At 29.3% G+C, this 23024-nt stretch overlaps 1 protein-coding gene across 1 annotated transcript in view; it reads left to right on the top strand.

The window, feature by feature from the left end:
• The first annotated feature begins 277 nt into the window (after positions 1-277).
• LOC119609145 (Down syndrome cell adhesion molecule-like protein Dscam2) overlaps positions 278-23024 on the top strand; it is a 92258-nt gene continuing 69511 nt past the window's right edge. Inside the window, exons 1-5 of the mRNA XM_037963859.1 lie at positions 278-282; positions 360-502; positions 12442-12603; positions 16798-16947; positions 17031-17151. Coding sequence (XP_037819787.1) covers positions 278-282; positions 360-502; positions 12442-12603; positions 16798-16947; positions 17031-17151 — 581 coding nt within the window. The remainder of the gene's footprint in view (positions 283-359; positions 503-12441; positions 12604-16797; positions 16948-17030; positions 17152-23024) is intronic.

Here is a 23024-nt window from a genome sequence, read left to right as displayed (position 1 = left end):
TATAATACGTTCTTAAGTGTATGAGTGTACTTAAAATATTGTAGTAATAAAAATAATTTTTTAACAGTGGGGGAATATATTTATATAAAACCATGATATTTAACAAAAAGTTTTTACTTTTTTTCCACATTTTCCATTTTAAGTGAGATATAAATATGTAGGTATATACATAATATGTATATAGTGGTTTTAATGAATGCATTCAAAAGCCAAAAAAACATGATTTTTTGTAAAAAATTTGTTCACAATAAATATTTCTATTAAAAAAACATAAATAATGGTGTAAATTATATGAAAATAATGTCTTACTATTCCATATTTAATAAATTAGCATTCATTTTTATTATGTTTCTTTTCAGAAAAATTTCTGGCAATGGCACTTTATATTTTCCACCATTTCTGGCTCAATACTATCGTTCCGATGTTCATGAGACCATGTATCGTTGTCGTGTTACCAATGAAGCCGGCACAATCTTAAGTCGAAATGTTCACGTACAAGCAGGTAAATTAAATATTTTTTTTTTATTTTCATTCATTTTGTTACAAATTTATCTTTTTTATATTTATGTTATTGTTAAAAAAAATGATGTTGATTTTTTTCTATATTTACTTATTTTTTTATTGAATAAGTAATTATAGAAAAAAGTTCTTTATTAAATAAACTAAAAATCTATAGTAGTTTTTTTAAGAATAAAATATAGAAACATGTTTACAAATAACTGAGTTTATAAATCTAGAAAGAAAGCTTTTAGGGCTTAGTTTTTCTTTTGTCAGTTTTATAACAAATTTGTGAAGGAAATTATATTTTGTTTTGAAAATATAAGAAAATTATAGAGATGAACTTGCAAGTAAATAAATTCTAGTAAAGTAAAAGTTAAGTTTATGTTACAGTTTTTAGTTTAGTTATAAACTATAGATTCCCTTTTAAAAATAATTTATAGAAAACTAGCATACCCTGGGTGCTTCGCTACCCTTACCAAAATTAAATACATACAAAATTTTGTTTACTTTTATAGAAAATTAAAATTGATTTAAAAATTTGTTAATGTTTCAGTTTTTTACGTTCAATATCACGTGAATAAATTCGCATTCAGGAAGAAGCTTGTATTTATAGTTTATTCGTTTAGCTTCACATTATAGAAATTTCGAAATTACTATTTGAAAAAAGTACTATAAAATACGTCTTATTTAATCAAAGATTTTATGTATCTGTGTTCAATATTATAGACAATTCAAAAAATATAATTTGATGAATGAAAAAGTACCAAAAGCCCCTTTCAATAGATTCTCATTCACTAAAGTCCCTATATTTTAAATTTTATATTTCTATTTTCAATATCGTAAAAATATTAAAAAGTTCTATCGGAAAAACGAAAAAGAACAAAAATCTCTCTCAATAAATTCTCATTAACTAAAGAATGTGTTCCGGTTAACCATTATAGAGAAACCAAAAGTACCCCCTTACAGTATATTATTCAGTCAAGACCATGTATGTTAAAATTTATGTTCCTAGGTTGAATATTTCAGAAAATTCAAAAAGTACCATTTATGAGATAAAAAGTACTAAAAAGTTCTCTCTTAAAGAATCTTATTCAATGAGGACCGTGTATGTTTATTAATCATGTGTTTTTAATTCATATTATAAAACATACAGAGTATCATTTGAAGAAAGAAAAAGTATCAAAAGTGGAATAAATTCTACGTTAGTGGAGAGTACTAAAAAAAATAGTACAATTTAGAAATATATTTTTTTGAGAATTAAGTTTACAAAATGTTCCGTATTTAAATCTATATATCACAGTTAAAACTCAAACGATTCAAATCTGCATTCATTTGTTCCAGAAAAATTGTGCTTTCAAAGAGGTACCAAACAATTTGGTCCTATATACGCCTTAGTGCTCGAATTCCAAAATAATGTACAAAAAGTTTATTTTGTGTGAGTAAATAAACTACTTTTTGAAATTTTATAAAAATTGGCTCAATGAGTTTGAATAAAATTAAATTTCCCCTTTTTCTTCTTTTTAGTACTTTTTCCCCAATGAAATAGCAAACATTTTGTTTTAATAAACATTACAGAGTTAGTCCCTAATTAAATAGGAATACTTCAATAAATCGAAAAAGTTTTCTTAGTGTGCTTCTAATTTTAAGAGATATATTCAAAATATTTACAAAAATGTTATTTTGTTTATTAGTTAAAAAGTTATAAAGGGCCAAAAAGGTACCAAAATCACCTTTGTTACACATTTTCACCCCTTAAAAGTACGAATTTCAAAAAAGTACCAGACACACATCTGCTTATTTTAAGATTAGATACATGTGCATTTAAAATTTTTCTTGTATCACTAATATTAGGTAAGATAATTAAGAAAACCTGTTTTACCCGTTTATCCCCTTTTTACCCCTAAATGTACAAATTTCCAAAAATCTCTCCTTAGTGGATCTATATAACCAAAAAAAACATCTACTGTCAAAATTTCATGATTCTAGCCGTTTGGGCTGTACGAAGATGAATCAGTCAGTCAGTAACAAAACTCTTTTATATATATATATAGATTCTTTATTAAAATCAAATTCTTCAAAGAAGAAGGCAGATAGAAAGAAGTCGTTCAAGTTTATTTATAAAAAGAGAATTTATCGATAAATCTCATTGAAAAGAGATTTGATCGTCAGTTTTCTATAAAGAGAGAAGATTATCTTTAAACAGAGAATATGTCGAGAATTTGTCATTATTTTTGAATAGAGATTTGCTATAAAGATAGAATTTATCGAGAATTCTCTGTAAAGAGAGATTTTGTCGATAATTTTCTATAAAGAGAAAATATTAATATAATTTGATTTATAATTTTCTATAAAAAACAAGATTATCTATTAACAGAGATTCGAAAATTATCTTTGAAAAGAGTTTGATAGACAATTTTCTCTGAGAGTAAGGTTTATTTTTAAGGAGAGATTACATCGCAAATCTCTAGAAAATAGAGAATTAAACAAAATTCCTCTGAAGAGAAAATTGATTGTCAGTTTTCTAATAAGAGCGAATATTCTCTATAAGAATACAATTCATTGAACATTCTTATAAAGAGACAATTCATCGATAACTCTAAAAGGAGATATCTTGTCTCGAAAACTTTTGAAAACAGAGAATTTGTTTTAGATCAATAACTTCTCGTCCTGCTGTTCACCATTACCTTTACTTCATTCTTGTTGCTAATGGTATGTTGTTCACTTGAAGGATACAAGGCACCCACCTCTATAGTCCACTTATAAAAACATATTATTAAATCAATTAAAAGGAAATACTTCGATAAATAATGACAAGTCTTGCCTTTAAATTGACTTTAATTCATTTCATTGCACACCTATGCATTTCTTACCAAAGTTTAAATAATCTACGACAATTCTTGGCCCACTTAACTTATATTTATTTTACTCTAAGTTTTATTTTTGTAGAAATTAAATATTTTATGGTTTCTTAAAAGCATTTTATTGCCCTTTCTTTCTTTTTATTTAACATTATTTGCCAATAGAACTAGACACAATTTCCTGAAAGTTTAATACTATGTACTTGTTTGTTTATTTATAAAATTCTAAAATAGACATCAAAAGACCACAGAAACCAGACCAAAGAAACAACAAAATACAAAAAACAAACACAATCAAAGAATAATATTGAAGTTTTGTTGTGTGAATAGACAGAAACATTGTTATTAGGAATGTTCCATAAAATCTATTTCATTTAAACTGAAATTCTCTAAATTACATATGGAGTTTTGGCAAGAAATGTTATCTGAAACAAAATAGTTTTATTATGGAACTTTTTTGTCCCTTGATTTTATATATTGAACTATAACAAACTACTTGTTTTAGGAATGTTAATGAAAAATATCAACTGTATTGTTACGATTCTAATAGATCGGCACACCCTAATGGCCACACTAATTCCACACTTGCAACAACAGCCACATCATCATCACCAACATTTTAATCATTATCATGGGGATGATTTTTCAAAGTGCGAGTAGTTTTAGAAAATGTTTGTGGTGAAATTAGTTGACAACCATAATGATTACAAGTAAAAATTTGTCAAAGCATTAAATATTATCTGAAGGCACAGGCGAAAAGTAAATGTTTGTATTCATTGAAGGAGAGAAAGAAGACACTTGTTATTTAGTCATTTCCTTTAGGCTGATTGCTCTAATATCCGGTTTTTATACCCTACACAAATGTGCTAAAACAGAAAACTTGAGATATTGTTGTTTAGGAATTTAGAACAATGTATGCAAAGGTGTGTAGGAATAGCGTAGTTGAGAATTAAGGAATACTAACTAACTAAACTAACTAACTAACTAACTAACAACTAACTAACTAACTAACTAACTAACTAACTAACTAACTAACTAACTAACTAACTAACTAACTAACTAAACTAACTAACTAACTAACTAACTAACTAAACTAACTAACTAACTAACAACGAACGAACGAACTAACGAACGAACGAACGAACGAACGAACGAACGAACGAAAGAACGAACGAAAACGAACGAACGAAGAACGAACGAACGAACGAACGAACGAAACGAACGAACGAACAACGAACGAACGAACGAACGAACGAACGAAACGAACGAACGAACGAACGAACGAACGAACGAACGAACGAACGAACAACGAACGAACGAAAGAACGAACGAACGAACGAACGAACGAAACGAACGAACGAAAGAAGAACGAACGAACGAACGAAGAACGAACGAAACGAACGAACGAACGAACGAAGAACGAAACGAACGAACGAACGAAAAGAACGAACGAACGAAGAACGAACGAACGAAACGAACGAACGAACGAAACGAACGAACACGAACGAACGAACGAACGAACGAAGAACGAACGAACGAACGAACGAAACGAACGAACGAACGAACGAACGAACGAACGAACGAACGAACGAACGAACGAACGAACGAAACGGAACGAACGAACGAACGAACGAAAACGAAGAACGAAACGAAACGAACGAACGAACGAACGAACGAACGAACGAACGAAAAAACGAACGAACGAACGAACGAACGAACGAACGAACGAACGAACGAACGAACGAACGAACGAACGAACGAACGAACGAACGAACGAACGAACGAAGAACGAACGAACGAACGAAAACGAACGAACGAACGAACGAAAACGAACGAACGAACGAACGAACGAACGAACGAAACGAAAACGAAACGAACGAACGAACGAACGAACGAACGAACGAACGAACGAACGAACGAACGAACGAACAAACGAACGAACGAACAACGAACGAACGAAACGAACTAACGAACGAACGAACGAACGAACGAACGAACGAACGAAACGAACGAAAACTAACGAACGAACGAACGAACAAACGAACGAACGAACGAACGAAAGAAACGAACGAACGAACTAACGAACTAACTAACGAACTAACGAACTAACTAACTAACTAACTAACTAACTAACTAACAAACGAACTAACTAATAACTAACTAATAAACTAACTAACTAACTAAAACTAATATGAAAAGGATATATAGGAAATAATATGGTATTAAGCGTCCTACAGTTCGTATTCTGTTGCTAGGTCAGCATTTAACTCTTCAGCTGTAGTAACAGCAATGCTTTACTACATACACATAATTTATGTAAATATATTGTCGTTTTTGTAGATATATTGTCTCATAAAAGTTGTTCTTATAATTAATAATTAATTAAAAACTAAATTTCTTTTTACATTTACATTCTAAAAAGATAATTTATTTCTTTATTAAATTTTTAAGTTGCAATTGCAAATAAGAATAAATTATTAGAAAGTGAATAGAAATAAGTAGCCGATAAAGCCGTTAGCAAATTAAAGATTGTACTAAGTATGTACTTCAACCAAAAAAGACAAAGATATTAAGTAATTGCGTTATTTTGATAATTAATTTATCACTTGTAATAAAGCTTAAAATTTACTTTACTTCACCTGCTATCAATTTACTGCAAACATTTAATAATTTACCAGTTTTGCCCAACACACAAACAGACGAGAAATATTCATGATTTGTTGATGATAGTAAGTTTTTAGCAAACAAAATGGCTTAAAGGTAGTATTATACATTTGCAAAAAAAAGTGAAACAATCAGTTGTTTTAAGTGTTGACATCAAAAGGATTTACAAGTCGGCAACACTACAACAACAATAACTACAAGTGTAACAGTAGTAAACTGTGTATAAAGGAAAATAATCATTGTTATAACCCAAGGCTATTGCAAGTATTCAACGGATAATGATCCTTTTTATTTCAGTTGTTGTTATTACACTTTTCTTCTTCACTTTTTTTATTTATATTTTAATAAATGTAATATTCAAGCAATTTAAAACACTTACGTCGAAAATGCAATACTACAAATGAAACGTTAAAAAGAAACAAAGGAAATATATAATACTTGTAATTATTATGTGTCAGAAATAAAAAAAACACACAAGCAGGGAAGAAAAAGTAATAATAAAAATCTGCATATTGACCTGAAAACCTTCATTGTGATTTTTTTAACATGTCCTGTGAGTAGTATTGTATTTGTATGAGTGGAAAAAGTGTGTTTGCATTTGTGTATGTATTTTAATAGTATTTATGTGAGGGCGCGTTCAGAATAATAATTTTGTAATAGCTGAAATATGATATCAGAAATGTTTTGCTGTGCTTTTTATGGAAAATAGATGCAAAAACTCAGTTTCCTGGACGTAGCTGCTTAAAATGTTCATCCATTAGTCACCACTGTGCCTCAGATCATTCGTTTAGTATTACGTAAAGCAAACATTTTTACATGGAAAATAATTTTCTTATATAACAATAAATATCAACTCTATAAACTCTATGACGATCTTTTATTATCATATATTTAATATAAAAAATGTGTTAAACTTGTACTAACAAATTTGTATCTATTCATAAATTTTTCCTGCAAACAAAAAAAAACTTATATTTATTTTAACATTGTACTCTTTTTATCAATTTTTTTTTGTTACATAAAATTTTGCATAAAAATGTTTACAAATTTTTCATTCAATTCCTGCTAGCAACATCATATGTATTCATCAGATATTTACGAAATGCATCTATACAATGTGTTGTTGATACACTGTTACATTTAGTACACAGAAATACACTAACATATTTAGTCTATTTGTGTGTCTATGTATGTATGTATGTCTATTTAACTTAACTGCTACATATTCATTTTCTCACGTTTTTAAATATTTCATCACTATTGACTGTAGTCGATTTTCATAGTAAACTGCAAGTTTGTTCTACATTTATGTATGTATGCATCTAGTTCATATCTCTGGTATGTATGTATACATTCATTCATGTTTTTTGTTTATTCATTTTTATACCCTACACCACTTTAGTGGGGAGGGTATATTGGATTTGTGCTGATGTTTGTAACATACAAAAATATTCGTCCTATATCCACCTAAAGTATACCAATCGGCTTAGAATCGTTTTCTAAGTTGATTAAGCTATGTCCGTCCGTCTGTCCGTCTGGCTGGCTGGCTGTCCATGTAAACCTTGTGTGCAAGGTACAGGTCGCAATTTTCAAGATAATTGGATGAAATTTGGCACGCACGTTTTATTTGACCCAATGACGAAGCGTATTGAAAATGGTTAAAATCGGTCCATTATTTCACCTAGCCCCTATAGAACAGTACCCCCTGAAAAGGGCTTCTGAGCTCATAATTATGTTAAATATACAGATATATCGATAAAATACGGCACAACTAAGTTTTATAGAAGTCTTGATGACCCTGCCAAATATCATAAAGATCGGGCCCCATTTGACCCTAGCTCCCATACAAAGTCCCCTTAAGAAAATTACTTGAATGTCCCAAATTAACTTATAAACACAAATATCGCGATGAAATTCAGCACAATAAAATATTATGTAAATATAAACATATATTCACAAAATGTTATCGGGCTTGGTCCATATTTGCCCCTAGCCCCCATATAAAGCTTCTTTCAAAAAATTAGTTTTTCATCCATAAATTGCTTAAATGTATCGGAACAAGGGAATATTGAAGATAAATGCGATATTATGAAAAATAAATCACATTTAATATTCATAACTGGTGTAGGGTATCATATGGTCGGCCACGCCCGACTATACTTTCTTACTTGTTAAATTTGCTTTTGTAGTTTTGCCAGTTATTTACATACATGACTGTGAATTGAAATCGAGAGAAAAAAATGAAATAATTTGATAAATAAAAAGTGAATATTTTTTCTAGCATTTATTTTCATTTAAAGGTCAGGTAAAAAAGTTACACATTTGTGTGATGATATATTTTTGTAATAAATTCATGCATAAAAATGTGACTTTATCACGGTATTTTTGTTGTGTTTATTTAATTATTGTTTAATATTTTATAGTACAAATTGGTAAACTAGCGTTTGTCTGTTGTGAAAAAAATATATATATATATATTTATATTTTATTAAGTTTAAACTTCTTTTTCTTTAATAAAATAAACATAAAATTCCTTTTCATGGGATTTACCAAAAATATTAAACAATTTTAAGATTAGTTTAAAAACAGTAGATTTTAATTTAAGACCACTTTAGTTTTAAATAAGCCATATGTTTGCAATTAATATGAGTTCTACTAAACGTATGATTGATATTTAATTCCTTAAGTATACATACTACATACGCATGTGGACATACATATGTTTTCTATTATTTGCAAAAGAATGATAATAATGTAAATAAAAGATATTTTTTTTAAAGATCAAATTACTTACTTACAGCCATATGTTGTTCATGATTGATATATTCAGTAATATATTTAATATGCTGAAAAGAAAAAAATAATTAATATGTATGAAAAATATTTAATATTTATATTTATACAATAGTCAGAAATTTTAATTAGAAATTAAATTTTATATACTATTAATTAAGTTTAATTTAATTTAATTAAATAATTTTTTTTAATGATTAATATTTTAAAATTTCTTATAAACTTTTGGAGTGAATAACTACTAATTATTTTTGGTTTGCAAAAAAAGTAGTTACAAATAAGTTATACAATAACTAGTTACTCAGGAACAATGCTGAAAACAAAAAAAATTAAACATTTTCTAAGCCTTACTTAATGCTCCATTAACAAGTTGCTTTATAGTGATTTTGAGAACGGATTTTTACAAAATACATACATATCGTCAACTGAAACGCAAACGGCCCTAACTAACCAAAAATTCAAAATCGATTTTATTGTTGATTCTGATTTATTGCATCAAAACAAATGCTCACACCAAAAAATGGACTCCTACAAAAGGCCCTATCTACAAAAACATTTGAATATTGAAGGTAAAAAGTCCAATTTATTCATTTTTATATACGTCACTGTCAACCATGATAACAAATAATAGGTTTCACTATTAAATAATTTTTTTATTTACTACAAATAAATCGCGCTAATAGAAACAAACTTTTCACTTTAAATAGTTTTTTGCTTCTCCTGTAAAATTTACAAAAATGTTAGATAGGGCCATTTGCGTTTTAAATACGATATATAAATCAGTGCTATTTAAAAAACAAGTAGGCCATGCCCGACTATATTATACCCTACACCTTAAGTATATTTTAAAAATTAGTTATTTTTCATAAAGAAACTTTTATGTTGAATTTCCTTTTAATTCCGATGTATTTAAGCAATTTATGGATGAAAAACAAAATGTCTAAAAGAGGCTTTATATGGGAGTTAGGTTAGTTATGCTGAATTTCATCGCTATAATAATTGTTATAAGTAAATTTATGGATGTTTAAGATATTTTTTAAAGGGTGGATTGTATGGGGGCTAGAGTCAAATGACAGCCGATCAGTATATAAATTGGAATGGTCATTAATGCCTATATAAAACTTAGTTGTGCCAATTTTGGGAGAGATAGTAGTATATATTTAATGTAGTTATGAGTTAAAAACCCCAAATCGGAAAGTCAGGTGAAATAATGGATCAATTTCAACCATTTTCAATTGGCAAAAAACACGTATGATCCAAATTTTATCAAAATATCTTGACATCCAGCCGGACAGAGGAACGGAGATGTCTTAATCGGCTCATAAAGTTATTCTGAGCCGATCGGTATACTTTAAGGTGGGTGTAGGTCTAATATTTTTGTGCGTTACAAACATCAGCACAAACATATAATACTCTCCCCACTGTAGTGTGGTGTTGGGTATAAAAATAAATGTTATTCAGAAGGGTTTGAACCACCAACCTAATGTTTGTTAAATATACGCTCTAGAAACTTGGCCTATAAAAAATCCAAATTGCATCTCTCCTTACAAGTAATTGTCTATTCAACTCAATGAAATAATATAGTTAATAATGACCACGCATCAGTAAGTAATATATGAAATAACGATTGGCAATTAACCATTATTTTAACGATTTTGCTGGATATCTACTTTATGATGGATTCTTGATCATTTTTCTATTTATAGAAAATGTTGATGAAGTTTAAACATTAGATATTCTTAAATGAATATTACATTTTCCCATACGTCCACCTATTCTTCTTAAGATATTCTTAAATGAATATTACATTTTCCCATACGTCCACCTAGATTAATGCAACAATACATGAACCCACAAAACGAGAAAACTTCTTCAGAATGAGTAAGTTTGTGGTACGTTGCGTCGCTGATTCAGACGAATGTAAAACATGCACATAGGACAGTGAACCTATAAAACACTTTCCTCGTCATTACCAGGCTTTTGTCGAAATTATGATATTTCAGATATAACATCTCTCACGAACACTGATTGGAAATTTTTAATGAACTGAGTTTCTGAACATGTACGTAAAGGACCACACAAGAGGCCGTTAGTTGCCTAAGTACATTTGTTCGGATAGTATATATTATACATACTCCTCTCAACGTAACTTAACCTAAGTTGTTTTATTTTATATAAAAATTAGCTGTTAGCTATGATGCGAACTTGGGTCTCGTGTTTGTTAGCTCGCTGTCGTATTCACAGTACCGCTGCTTATTTACTTTATTATTGGTCATCTAATGGTTTTATATATATTCATCTCTTAAATGTTTGTGCAAAAAAAAAAAAACAGTTTCTAACGAAAAATGTTAAAAGCCTAAAAATTTGTACTCATTTATCAGATTACAAATATGTCCTTACTGAACTACTTAAAATGAATGCAGATAGTATGATGTAGCCATTGAAAAGTAAGTTGTTAAGTAAGTATAAAGGGTTAAATATACTATGCTATGCAGCTTGACAGACATTTTAATATTTAAGGTTTGTGCAATTGAAAAAAGTGTGTTTTACAAGCCACTTGTATAGTCTATTAGGGCCTATTTGGGCTTTATCAAGCTTTCACTGGGATTTGTATTTACAGATAATATTTCTGTGGTAAAAAGGCAAAAGTATATAAAGTGTTTTTTGTACTTTTCGAAAGGACATTTTTAAATTCCAATACAAAACTATTGTAAAATACATTTTAAAATTTCGATATTTTCAAAAGTTCTGTTCCGATTTTTATGACACTATATAATGTAGAGTGCGGAGATTTCAAAAATGCAAAAACATGCGATATGTACTTCTTCATTTTTGCCACAGATTTGTTAAATTTTTAATTTATTGAAAAGTTGAAATTAATTAATAATTTATTGAAAAGTTGAAATTTATTTAGACAAAGCTCTACTTCAAATTGGCTAGATTCCCTAGATAAACTTTTTCTTAGGACCCTTATCCATTGGAATATATTGAATTTTAGTCAAAATCGAGCGATTAGTTTTTGTTCACATAGCTTTACTTTCAACTCTAATTATTGACTATATGTATTTAATTTGTTTTAAAACTAATGTAACTGATCTTTGTAGTATTATGTGAAAAATACTACATTTTTTTGAAAATGAAATTATACGTTTAAGTAACTTTAATCACGTAAATTGTACAAACAAAAACTGCAGTAAATATTATATTGTGTTGAATACTGGCTTTTAATATTTTATTTATTGTATTTTTATTTGCAACATCAGCAAAATCTCATTTCAGACATTGTTGTGTTATTTTTATAGTTTTAAATATTCAGTTTAAAACCTGTTAATCCTTACTGCTCATGAAAACTATTTTATTTTTCATATTTTTTTCTTTCTCTCTTTTTGTTTTTGTACATTCTCATACAAAAACATAACCGGAAATAACACTTTTGTTTCAACACATACCGATAAATTTTTCATGATGTTTTACTTCTGTTGGTTACATTTTGTTGTTTTTGTTGTGTGAAGTTAAAACTCTCTCATTTTTTTTTTTGGAGTAAATTCCTACATACATATATTCGTATGTTTATCATTGTGTTGATGATGTTTCTCATGTTATTGTTGATTATTTTTCATTGTAGTGGTGCGCCGACAATTCCATGTACACGTGGAAAATACTGAAGTCTATTTGGGAAATTCAGCGTTGATTAAGTGTGCCATACCGGACTATGTGCGTACATATGTTAAAGTAGCCAGTTGGCAACGTGGCGAAGAGATACTATTGCCGGATCTGTCGGATGTTGGTGAGTGTTGTTTTAATTTTTTTTTATATACATATAAAAAAATATACGTATGTATTTACTGTAGTTGTACTTGTTGTTTTATTTTATAGTTTATTTTGGTTCCATTTATTTCTGTCCATTTAAATAGTATGAACAGTTTTATTATATGAGATTTTTGCCTTTCGTTGGGAGTTTTTAAACTCTCTTTTTTACTTATTCTGGTTTTTGTTCAGATAATCGACCGACCGGTATATGTATCTTCATATATATGTAGGTATATATTTATATATGTATGTAAATAATAATATAAACAAAAAACACTGACTATTGTCTGTTGTTTACATTTATATGTATGGATTTATGTATGTCTGTGTGTATTCTTGTGTACAACTAGTTTTTGCTGGAATATTGTGGGTATTTTACATTGTAGTTATTTGTCCTTTTTTGTGTATGCAGTAGTTATGTTGCTGTTGTGTTGGTATCTGTCTGTGTTTATCCGTTGGCTAAAATTTATGTTTTGCGCATTTTTCTTTCCTTCCGGTGCGTACGTATGTTACATGTTTTCTTTAAATTTTACAGTGTTTATCAAAATTCCATAACAGAAAAATATTGTCCTTGGTAAGAAGGAAAAACGCGCATTTCAAATCGATTTTCTTATTAAACATTTGATTTTATATTTATGTTGATGTCCATTCATATGTTTATCTAACTGTTTGTAACACGTATGTACCAAGCAACCAATTTCGAGGCAATGCACTTACCCCAAATATTCTTCATGTTCCTTATTAAACATTTTTATCTTCCTATTTTATTTTACAATTCTCTTACTTTTGTCCTTCATTGTTAAATCTTTTATTTTAAAGGCAGTGATGTACAAATTGGAATTTGATTTATGATTTAAAGTAATTTGTGTAATTTAAAATTTATAGATTTTGTTAGATTTATATATAAAATATGAAAAAGAATTATATTGTTTTAAATTGTAGGAAGAAATAAAGTTTTGGTCAAATATTATCCATCGTTTAGGATTTCATTGTTAACCTTCTTATATTATCAGGAAAATTATGGGCTAGGAAATCATGCTTTGATGATGACAATATATGTATGAGGCAGCATAGCCATTCGGCTATAAGCCCAACAATGAAGTATTCGGCGAACATTCTGGATAATAGATTTTTTAACTATGTTTTATTCATAAAAAGAAGAGTATTTGTACCTAAAGGTACTCATCATGTGGACATAAGATTTACACAAGAATTAAAGCCCGAGTACTTTATAATTATACCACAGTTTGGCGATGAATGCATACAACATATGAGTCATTATTGAATGTGGTACCGAGGTTTTAAAAATTAAACTCCAGTGATCCACGATAACACGATAACAGAGTATTTGAAATGCTTTGGCTGGTATGACGAAGAATTCGCTAGGTTTTCATAGCAACTATTGATGAAGTTTTTAGATCATGGTACCAGCAATGTAAATGGTGATGCGCTGATTATAATAATAATATCTGAGATTGTAAAGAAACGGCATTCCAAGGTTTTTACCAATTGATTGTAGAGAATATCCTAGCGATACTTCCGTAACTTATGGCCCCCACTTTAATACTGTATTGTACGTATTGGTGGTAATGTATACTCTACTGTTATCTATTACCACCAATACGTACATAAATAGGTAGAGGCAAAAAAGGAAAGAAAAAAATCGAAAATATTTGGACTGTCTGTTATAAATGTATGTATTTATGTTGATTTGTTTGTAGGTATATAGAAGCACATATGGTGTCCCTGCAGTTCGAAGAGCTATCCCAAACTGAGAACAGTTATATAATAATGCTAGTTTTGTTTTTGTGCTAAAAGCCGAATTCGTACTTTTTCATATCGATCAAGTAAGAGCTACATATTTGCCTTTGACGAATCTTATATTCCTTTCATTATAGTGTGTTTAAAATAAAGTTAATTTTATAAAATTTTCATATTACCCGAGTCCATAACTACTTTAACAACAACATACGCCAAACGAAACAAAACTCAAAGAACAACCAACAAAATAGGCTTTTTTATGAAATTTTCAGAGGTTGTCTCGGAACGGAATGACAAACTTATATATTCCCTTCTCACGAAGGAGAAGTGTATACAAATACAAATTTTGTTAGTAGGCAATGGACCAGTCTAATCTATAGTCTATTATAGTCTTTAGAGTAGTATAGACTCTAGTCTATAGACTAGTCCTTAGTCAGGTCTTATGTCTAATCTATAGTCTAGTATACAGTTTAGTCTATAGTATATAGTCTAGTCTATAGCCTAGTCTGTAGTGCAGTCTATAGTGTAGTCTATAGTCTAGTCTATAGAGTAGTATAGACTCTAGTCTATAGACTAGTCCTTAGTCTATAGTATATAGTCTATAGTCAAGTCTATAGTCTAGTCTATAGTCCAGTCTATAGTCTAGTATATAGTCTAGTCTATAGTCTATTATAGTCTATAGAGTAGTATAGACTCTAGTCCATAGACTAGTACTTAGTCAGGTCTTTGGTCTAATCTATAGTCTAGTCTACAGTTTAGTCTATAGTATATAGTCTGTAGTCTAGTCTATAGTCTAGTCTATAGTCTAGTTTATAGTCTAGTCTATAGTCTAGTCTATAGTCTAGTCTATAGTCTAGTCTATAGTCTAGTCTATAGTCTAGTCTATAGTCTAGTCTATAGTCTAGTCTATAGTCTAGTCTATAGTCTAGTCTATAGTCTAGTCTATAGTCTAGTCTATAGTCTAGTCTATAGTCTAGTCTATAGTCTAGTCTATAGTCTAGTCTATAGTCTAGTCTATAGTCTAGTCTATAGTCTAGTCTATAGTCTAGTCTATAGTCTAGTCTATAGTCTAGTCTATAGTCTTGTCTATAGTCTAGTCTATAGTCTAGTCTATAGTCTTGTCTATAGTCTTGTCTATAGTCTAGTCTATAGTCTAGTCTATAGTCTAGTCTATAGTCTAGTCTATAGTCTAGTCTATAGTCTAGTCTATAGTCTATCCTATAGTCTAGAGTATAGTCTAGTCTATAGTCTAGTCTATATTGTAGTCTGGTCTATAGAGTATAATAGTTTCTAGCCTTTTGTCTATAGACTAGACTATAGGTTAGACTATAGACTCTGTAGTCTAATCTACAGTTTAGTCTAAATTCTAGTCTGTAGTTAGTCTATGGCTTAGGGAAAAATTTATTAAGTACTTTAAAACTTAAAGGTTAGTTATTAGTTAGTACTATTTTTAAATACGAATACAAATGGACAAAAGACTCTGCAATGGATATTTAATTTACTATTCAGATTAGTTCGTGACACGAATGTGGCGATTAGCTTTCTCTATACTTCAACAAACGATTTTTATTATAAAAAATTGATTTATACAAATTTTTATAATACAAATCGTAATACAAAAGTAGTAAGAATTTTGGGAAAAATACTTTCCAAGCTTTATAGAACTAATGGGTTGTCACTAGTACTACTACTCCCACACCCATGTTGTAAAAATAATAAATATAGTGGCATTGTAGGTTGTATTTGTAGTTGTATATATTTTTTTCTGTTTCCGTTGCTGCTTTTTCTTTTTGTTGTAGTAGTATATTTTGTAGTTGACATTTATTGGAAAATGTTTTCATGTCATCATGTGGGAATTTTCATGTTTGTCCACTATTTTGTGTTACTGTCACACATACAACATTTATTTAACATTTTCAGGGGATTTTCAACTAGTTGTTGTTTTTGTTGCTGTTGTTGTTGTTAGTGAGCCCTAAACAAGTTACAAGTTTTTGTATCTATAGTAAAGTTACTATTTCTTTTTTTTATACTATATTACATTTGTTTTTTGTTTTTTTTTTTTTTTTTTTGCAAAATCCCCTAAGGAAGAGTATAGAGATTTTGCAATATACTATTACACCATTTCCAATTTAAAGTAAATTAAAGATTGCTTGCCGGGAAGTTTTTTTTTTAATTAGATTGAACATTTTTGAATATTAAATTTCACAAAAAAAAAAAAAAAAAAAAAAAAAACACAAATAATTTTATTACTTTTTTGCAAATTAACGAGAATTTTTAAGAAATGGTGTGTAAGTTATTGATTATTGTTAAAGTAAAATTTGTGTAGTTCTTAAAGTATTACAATTTTGTTAAAGTTATACCACTAGTACATTCTTTAAAATCCTTTATTATTCCCTTTACTTTTTTCCAGCTGGTCGTTATGTTGTGTTATCTGCATCTGGCGATTTGTATGTACGTTCCATACGCTCTGAGGATGCTTTAGTTAAATATTCCTGTTTGGTAACTAACACCTTAAATGGTGATAGACAACGTAGCGAAGCTGTTACGTTACAAGTAAAAGGTAACGAAAAGGATTTCAAATATTTCATTTTATATTTATCCCTAATTATATGTATTTTACCCTTTTTTTCGCCTTTTTCACAGAATTAAGTAAAAATTTAGCACCACGCACTACTCAGAAGCCTGTTATGGATATTCATGTAGAACGTGGCAATGATGTTCATCTGCCTTGTAATATACAGGGCAATCCATTTCCTATATTTACGTAAGTTTATATTATTTTCTCTTACCATCCTGTTAAAAGATATGAGAGTTCATTTGTTTTGGCAAACTTTTATGTTTATTTTAATCTCCAGGGATAATTGCAGAAAATATTTTAATGATGTGTGTGGGTTTTGTTTATTTTTATTATTATTTTTGGGCTTGAGAAATAATTAAAGTGTAGAAATGAATTCTAATAATAATAATTATTATTATAATAATTAGGGACACATGTTTAGCTGTGTGCATTTTCTAAGAATAAGGGATAATTGGGAAAAAACATTTCTAATAGAAATAACAGAAATTTAGGCTTTTTAGTACCTTTTATATTTAAGGTTACTCAAGAGGAAATTAGAATGAGTAAAAGTTAACTAAGGGGGCAATTTGTATTCAATAACTTAGTAGCTAAATAGATATTGTGAAAGAAACAAATTTTATTTTAAATCTAAATAGTTCCACTTAGTGCCTCAAATTACGATCCAATGATTGATTTTGACTTTTTAGAAGATAAACATACAGACAGACGGATGGACATAGCTTTACAATTTGACATGTTTGGGGGGTAACGACTATATATACCTCAAACGTAATTGTAATTGAAGCTTTATCATTAAAAATTACCTGTAATTCTAATTAAAGATTTGCCAATTGAAATTATATTTAATGTGTAATTAAGCAATAACCAATTACAATTACTTATAATTGTAATTGAAGAATTTAAAATTACTTGTAATTGTAATTGAAGAATTTATAATTACTTGTAATTGTAATTAAAGAATTTACAATTACTTGTAATTGTAATTGAAGAATTTACAATTACAATTACTTGTAAATATGAATTTTATTTCCTTACAATTACATGTAGAAGTAATTAGTAATACTTTGATTACAACTACAAGTAATTGTAATTTCTTCTGATCAGTTCCGACACATTTTTTAATCTTTTTTGAGTAATTTTTAAGTCGAATTACTGATCGTTTTGGTGTCATTTTCGAATCATATTTAAGTAATTTTTAAGTCATTTCTGAGTTATTTTTATGTGTGTTGCAAACAAATTATGAAATATAGAATATTTGTGGAAAAAAATTTCAGTATATTTTCCATAAGGAACCTGACGCACTCTTCCAAGAGATGGACGAACATAGCTAGAATATCTTAGATTTTGATGGTGGTTATAATAATCCATTTTTGTATTGAATTCAAGAAATCTTTTGGCCGATGGCCAACTATAGAGAAATCGAAATAATTGTAAAATCTTGTTTAATTTTTCTAAAATTGTTTGTATAATATCAGTTCATATTATTTTCCCCACCACTGTTCTGCAATAACCCAAAACATATTGTATAACTTTATCAGATTAATAGAATTTTCTAATTTAATAATATTTCCCCTCAATATATTCAAAATATCATATGTTTTATCGTTTCGAAACATAAACCCCATTTTCATGGTTAATATTTTTTGGATTCTAAATTATTATATTTACATTCCAGATACACGTATGTCTACACTCACGTATTATGATTACGAAAATATTTTCCCTCCCTTAAACCTATAAAAACACGAAATCAATAAACGCTACTTAAGCATAATCTGTCACAGATTTTCTTTTATGAACGTACAACTTAACGATTTATCCTTGTTCCTTTTTTTTGTTGTTAGTTATGCCAGGCACGCATACACTTTTTATGTTTTTTGCCGCATATGATTTTGTAACGGGAAATCAAAAACAATAAAAACAGGAAAACAGCAGACACACACAGAAAAACACACAAATATGTGCAAATATAGTCGTAACGGCAAACACTTCATGTTGTCTTGTACTAAATAAAAGAAGAGTATATTGTTTTAGATGTCTCTCTCTATATGTATGTTTAGAGTCACACATGTTTAAGTTTAAAGGATCTTTAGTTGGTGCTTCCTTGTTTGTTTTTAATTTTATTGCTTTTTCCACTGAAGTTTATTTTATTGCGTTCGAAAAAATTATCTTACATTTACCTCGTTACACCTTTTTCCCCTGGGTTGTGTGTAATGTGGGTTTAAATTATTTTGCTTGGTTGTCTGATTGCTGGCTGTCTGTCTTCTTAGCAACCAGTCATCAAACTTTTATTTTTGGTTAGTTAATATTGATTGGAGTGTGTGTATATTTATGTGAAGGAATTTTAATGAGCTTGTTTAAATGGTTTTTCATATGGTGTTGTAGGAGTGTGTGTGCGTTTAAGGATGTGCATAAATTTAATATGTCTGACATACGTTGCAAATAAATAAGCATTTTTATTGAAGGTTGTAGAAATGGTGGCAAAAATATTTTTGTCAAAATTATATACATACTTTTATTATTTTTATACCCTACACCACTTTAGTGGGGAGGGTATATTGGGTTTGTGCTGATGTTTGTAACGCACAATAATATTGGTCCTATACCCACCTTAAAGTATACCAATCGGCTCAGAATCATTTTCTGAGTCGATTTAGCTATGTCCGTCCGTCTGTCCGTCCGTCTGTCCGTCCGTCCATGTAAACCTTGTAATCAAACTACAGGTCGCAATTTTGAAGATAATTCAATGAAATTTGGTACATGATCTTCTATTGTACCAGGGACGAAGCCTATTGAAAATGGTTAAGATCGGTCCATTATTTCACCTAGCCCCCATACAACTGAACCCCCCAATAGGGCTTGTAATCCTTGTAATCAAACTACAGGTCGCAATTTTGCAGATAATTCAATGAAATTTGGCACATGATCTTTTATGGTATCGTAGACGAAGCCTATTGAAAATGGTTAACATCGGTCCATTATTTCACCTAGCCCCCATACAACTGAACCCCTCGAATAGGGCTTTTAAAACTTGTAATCAAACTACAGGTCGATATTTTGGAGATAATTCAATGAAATTTGGCACATGATCTTTTATGGTACCGTAGATGAAGCCTATTGAAAATGGTTACCATCGGTCCATTATTTCACCTAGCCCCCATACAACTGAACCCCTCGAATAGGGCTTTTAAAACTTGTAATCAAACTACAGGTCGCAATTTTGGAGATAATTCAATGAAATTTGGCACATGATCTTTTATGGTACCGTAGACGAAGCCTATTGAAAATGGTTACCATCGGTCCATTATTTCACCTAGCCCCCATACAACTGAACCCCCGAAAAGGGCTTTTAAAACTTGTAATCAAACTACAGGTCGCAATTTTGGAGATAATTCAATGAAATTTGGCACATGATCTTTTATGGTACCGTAGACGATGCCTATTGAAAATGGTTACCATCGGTCCATTATTTCACCTAGCCCCCATTCAACTGAACCCCCGAATAGGGCTTTTAAAACTTGTAATCAAACTACAGGTCGCAATTTTGGAGATAATTCAATGAAATTTGGCACATGATCTTTTATGGTACCGTGGATGAAGCCTGTTGAAAATGGTTTACATCGGTCCATTATTTCACCTAGCCCGCATACAACTGAATCCGCCGAATAGGGCTTTTAAGTTCATAATTATGATTAATATACTCATATCTCGACAAAAAGCTGCAATAACCAAGTTGTATACAAGACTTGATGACCCCCACGAATTCCATAATAATAGGTTCTCATATGACCCTAGCCCCTATGAAAAGCCCCCATCAAAATTTCACTTAAATGTCCACAATTTTATTCAACAATAAACGGCTTAAGTATGTATATCTAATACCCCATTTACACATACACGAAATCTAGTACTTATGAGATTTCGAGCCAAATCTACTTGATTTTAACTTGATTTCCCATACAAAACAAAATCTACTTCGTAACTAGATTTCGTTAAAATCTACTCAAAATCTAATAGTTTTTAGTGATGCAACTCTGTTTTTTTCCTAAATAATACTAAAAAATATGACACTACACAAGAAAAAAGAGGAAAACAAAACAAACAAAAAAAATTAAAATGTCGACAAAATTTTTATAAATTGAAAAACATGAATGAAAAGTTAATCTAAAATAAAAGGTAATGTTATATTTAAATATCTATTTTTTTATTTTAAATGGAATTTTGATAAATATCCCATTTTTCCTTCTTATTTTTCATATCACACACTTTTTCAAGAAATATTAGAAAAAATTAAATCTTCTTAAATGTCAAGAATAGTAAGTGTAAACGGACTAGATTTGGAAAAAGATTTTAAATGAAATCTACTAGATTTCGTGTATGTGTAAATGGGGTATAAGGCAAGGTACAATTCAACTTAAATGCTTTATTATGGCAACTAAATCACATTATATTTTTGTCAAAGTTGTAGGGTATTATATGGTCGGCCTCGCCCGACTATAATTTCTTACTTGTTAAAATTTGTTATTTTTATTATTTTTAAAATCATAAATGGGTTTTTATTTGGACAATTAATTAAATAATTTAATTGAAATGGCTTCTAACGTTATTCTGCCGAGCTATCGGCCTCTTAATGAAAGATATTTTTCAGAGACATTTAATAGGTTTCTTTACTTAATACTAAAGGAAACTTTCCCTTGTATTTATAAAGATATCCATCGCTTACTTTGGGTTTATTATGCAAATTTTCAATACAAAATTCCTACAATAAACCATTAATAACTTTATTAAACATTTACGAATATGAAGTTTTGTATTTAGAATTTAAACTTATAAATTGTCTGTTGCTCTGAAATGTGTATATTTCTTTTTATGAAAATTTTGCTTTTGGTAATACATCTTAGTATATTTTCACGACTATATTAATTAAGTCCAGTCTATAATGAAGACTATTTCCAGTCTCTGTTAGTCTATGTAGTTCTACGTCTGTAGTATGTATACTACATAACGTATGATGAATTTGTAAGTTATTGTTAATCAAATATTTATTATACGCACCGAAGTATTTTAAATTTTAAGAGATTTTAATGAGTGTGGCCACCGGAAGGTTAATGGTTAGTGTTTTAGCCTGGTAGACCGGAGGTGGTGGGTTGGATTCTCACCTTAGGCACTGGTTAAGGAGAGCACCACAGGCCCGATGGAGGGAGACCTTGGTGTATCGGATGTGATGTATATACGTATGAACTTCCTAACTAACTAACTAACTAACTAACTAACTAACTAACTAACTAACTAACTAACTAACTAACTAACTAACTAACTAACTAACTAACTAACTAACTAACTAACTAACTAACTAACTACTAACTAACTAACTAACTAACTAACTAACTAACTAACTAACTAACTAACTAACTAACTACTACTAACTAACTAACTAACTAACTAACTAACTAACTACTAACTAACTAACTAACTACTAACTAACTAACTAACTAACTAACTAACTACTAACTAACTAACTAACTAACTAACTAACTAACTAACTAACTAACTAACTAACTAACTAACTAACTACTAACTAACTAACTACTAACTAACTAACTAACTAACTAACTAACTACTAACTAACTAACTAACTAACTAACTAACTAACTAACTAACTAACTAACTACTAACTAACTAACTAACTAACTAACTAACTAACTAACTAACTAACTAACTAACTAACTAACTAACTAACTAACTAACTAACTAACTAACTAACTAACTAACTAACTAACTAACTAACTAACTAACTAACTAACTAACTAACTAACTAACTACTACTAACTAACTAACTAACTAACTAACTAACTAACTAACTACTAACTAACTACTACTAACTAACTAACTAACTAACTAACTAACTAACTAACTACTACTAACTAACTAACTAACTAACTAACTAACTAACTAACTAACTAACTAACTAACTACTAACTAACTAACTAACTAACTAACTAACTAACTAACTAACTACTAACTACTAACTAACTAACTAACTACTAACTAACTAACTA

The sequence above is a fragment of the Lucilia sericata genome, unplaced genomic scaffold (assembly GCF_015586225.1).
Source record: "Lucilia sericata isolate MDLA Ls3-8-SP2 unplaced genomic scaffold, ASM1558622v1 Contig000939F_arrow, whole genome shotgun sequence".
Classification (NCBI taxonomy): domain Eukaryota; kingdom Metazoa; phylum Arthropoda; class Insecta; order Diptera; family Calliphoridae; genus Lucilia; species Lucilia sericata.
This window is presented reverse-complemented; position numbering and strand designations above follow the sequence as displayed.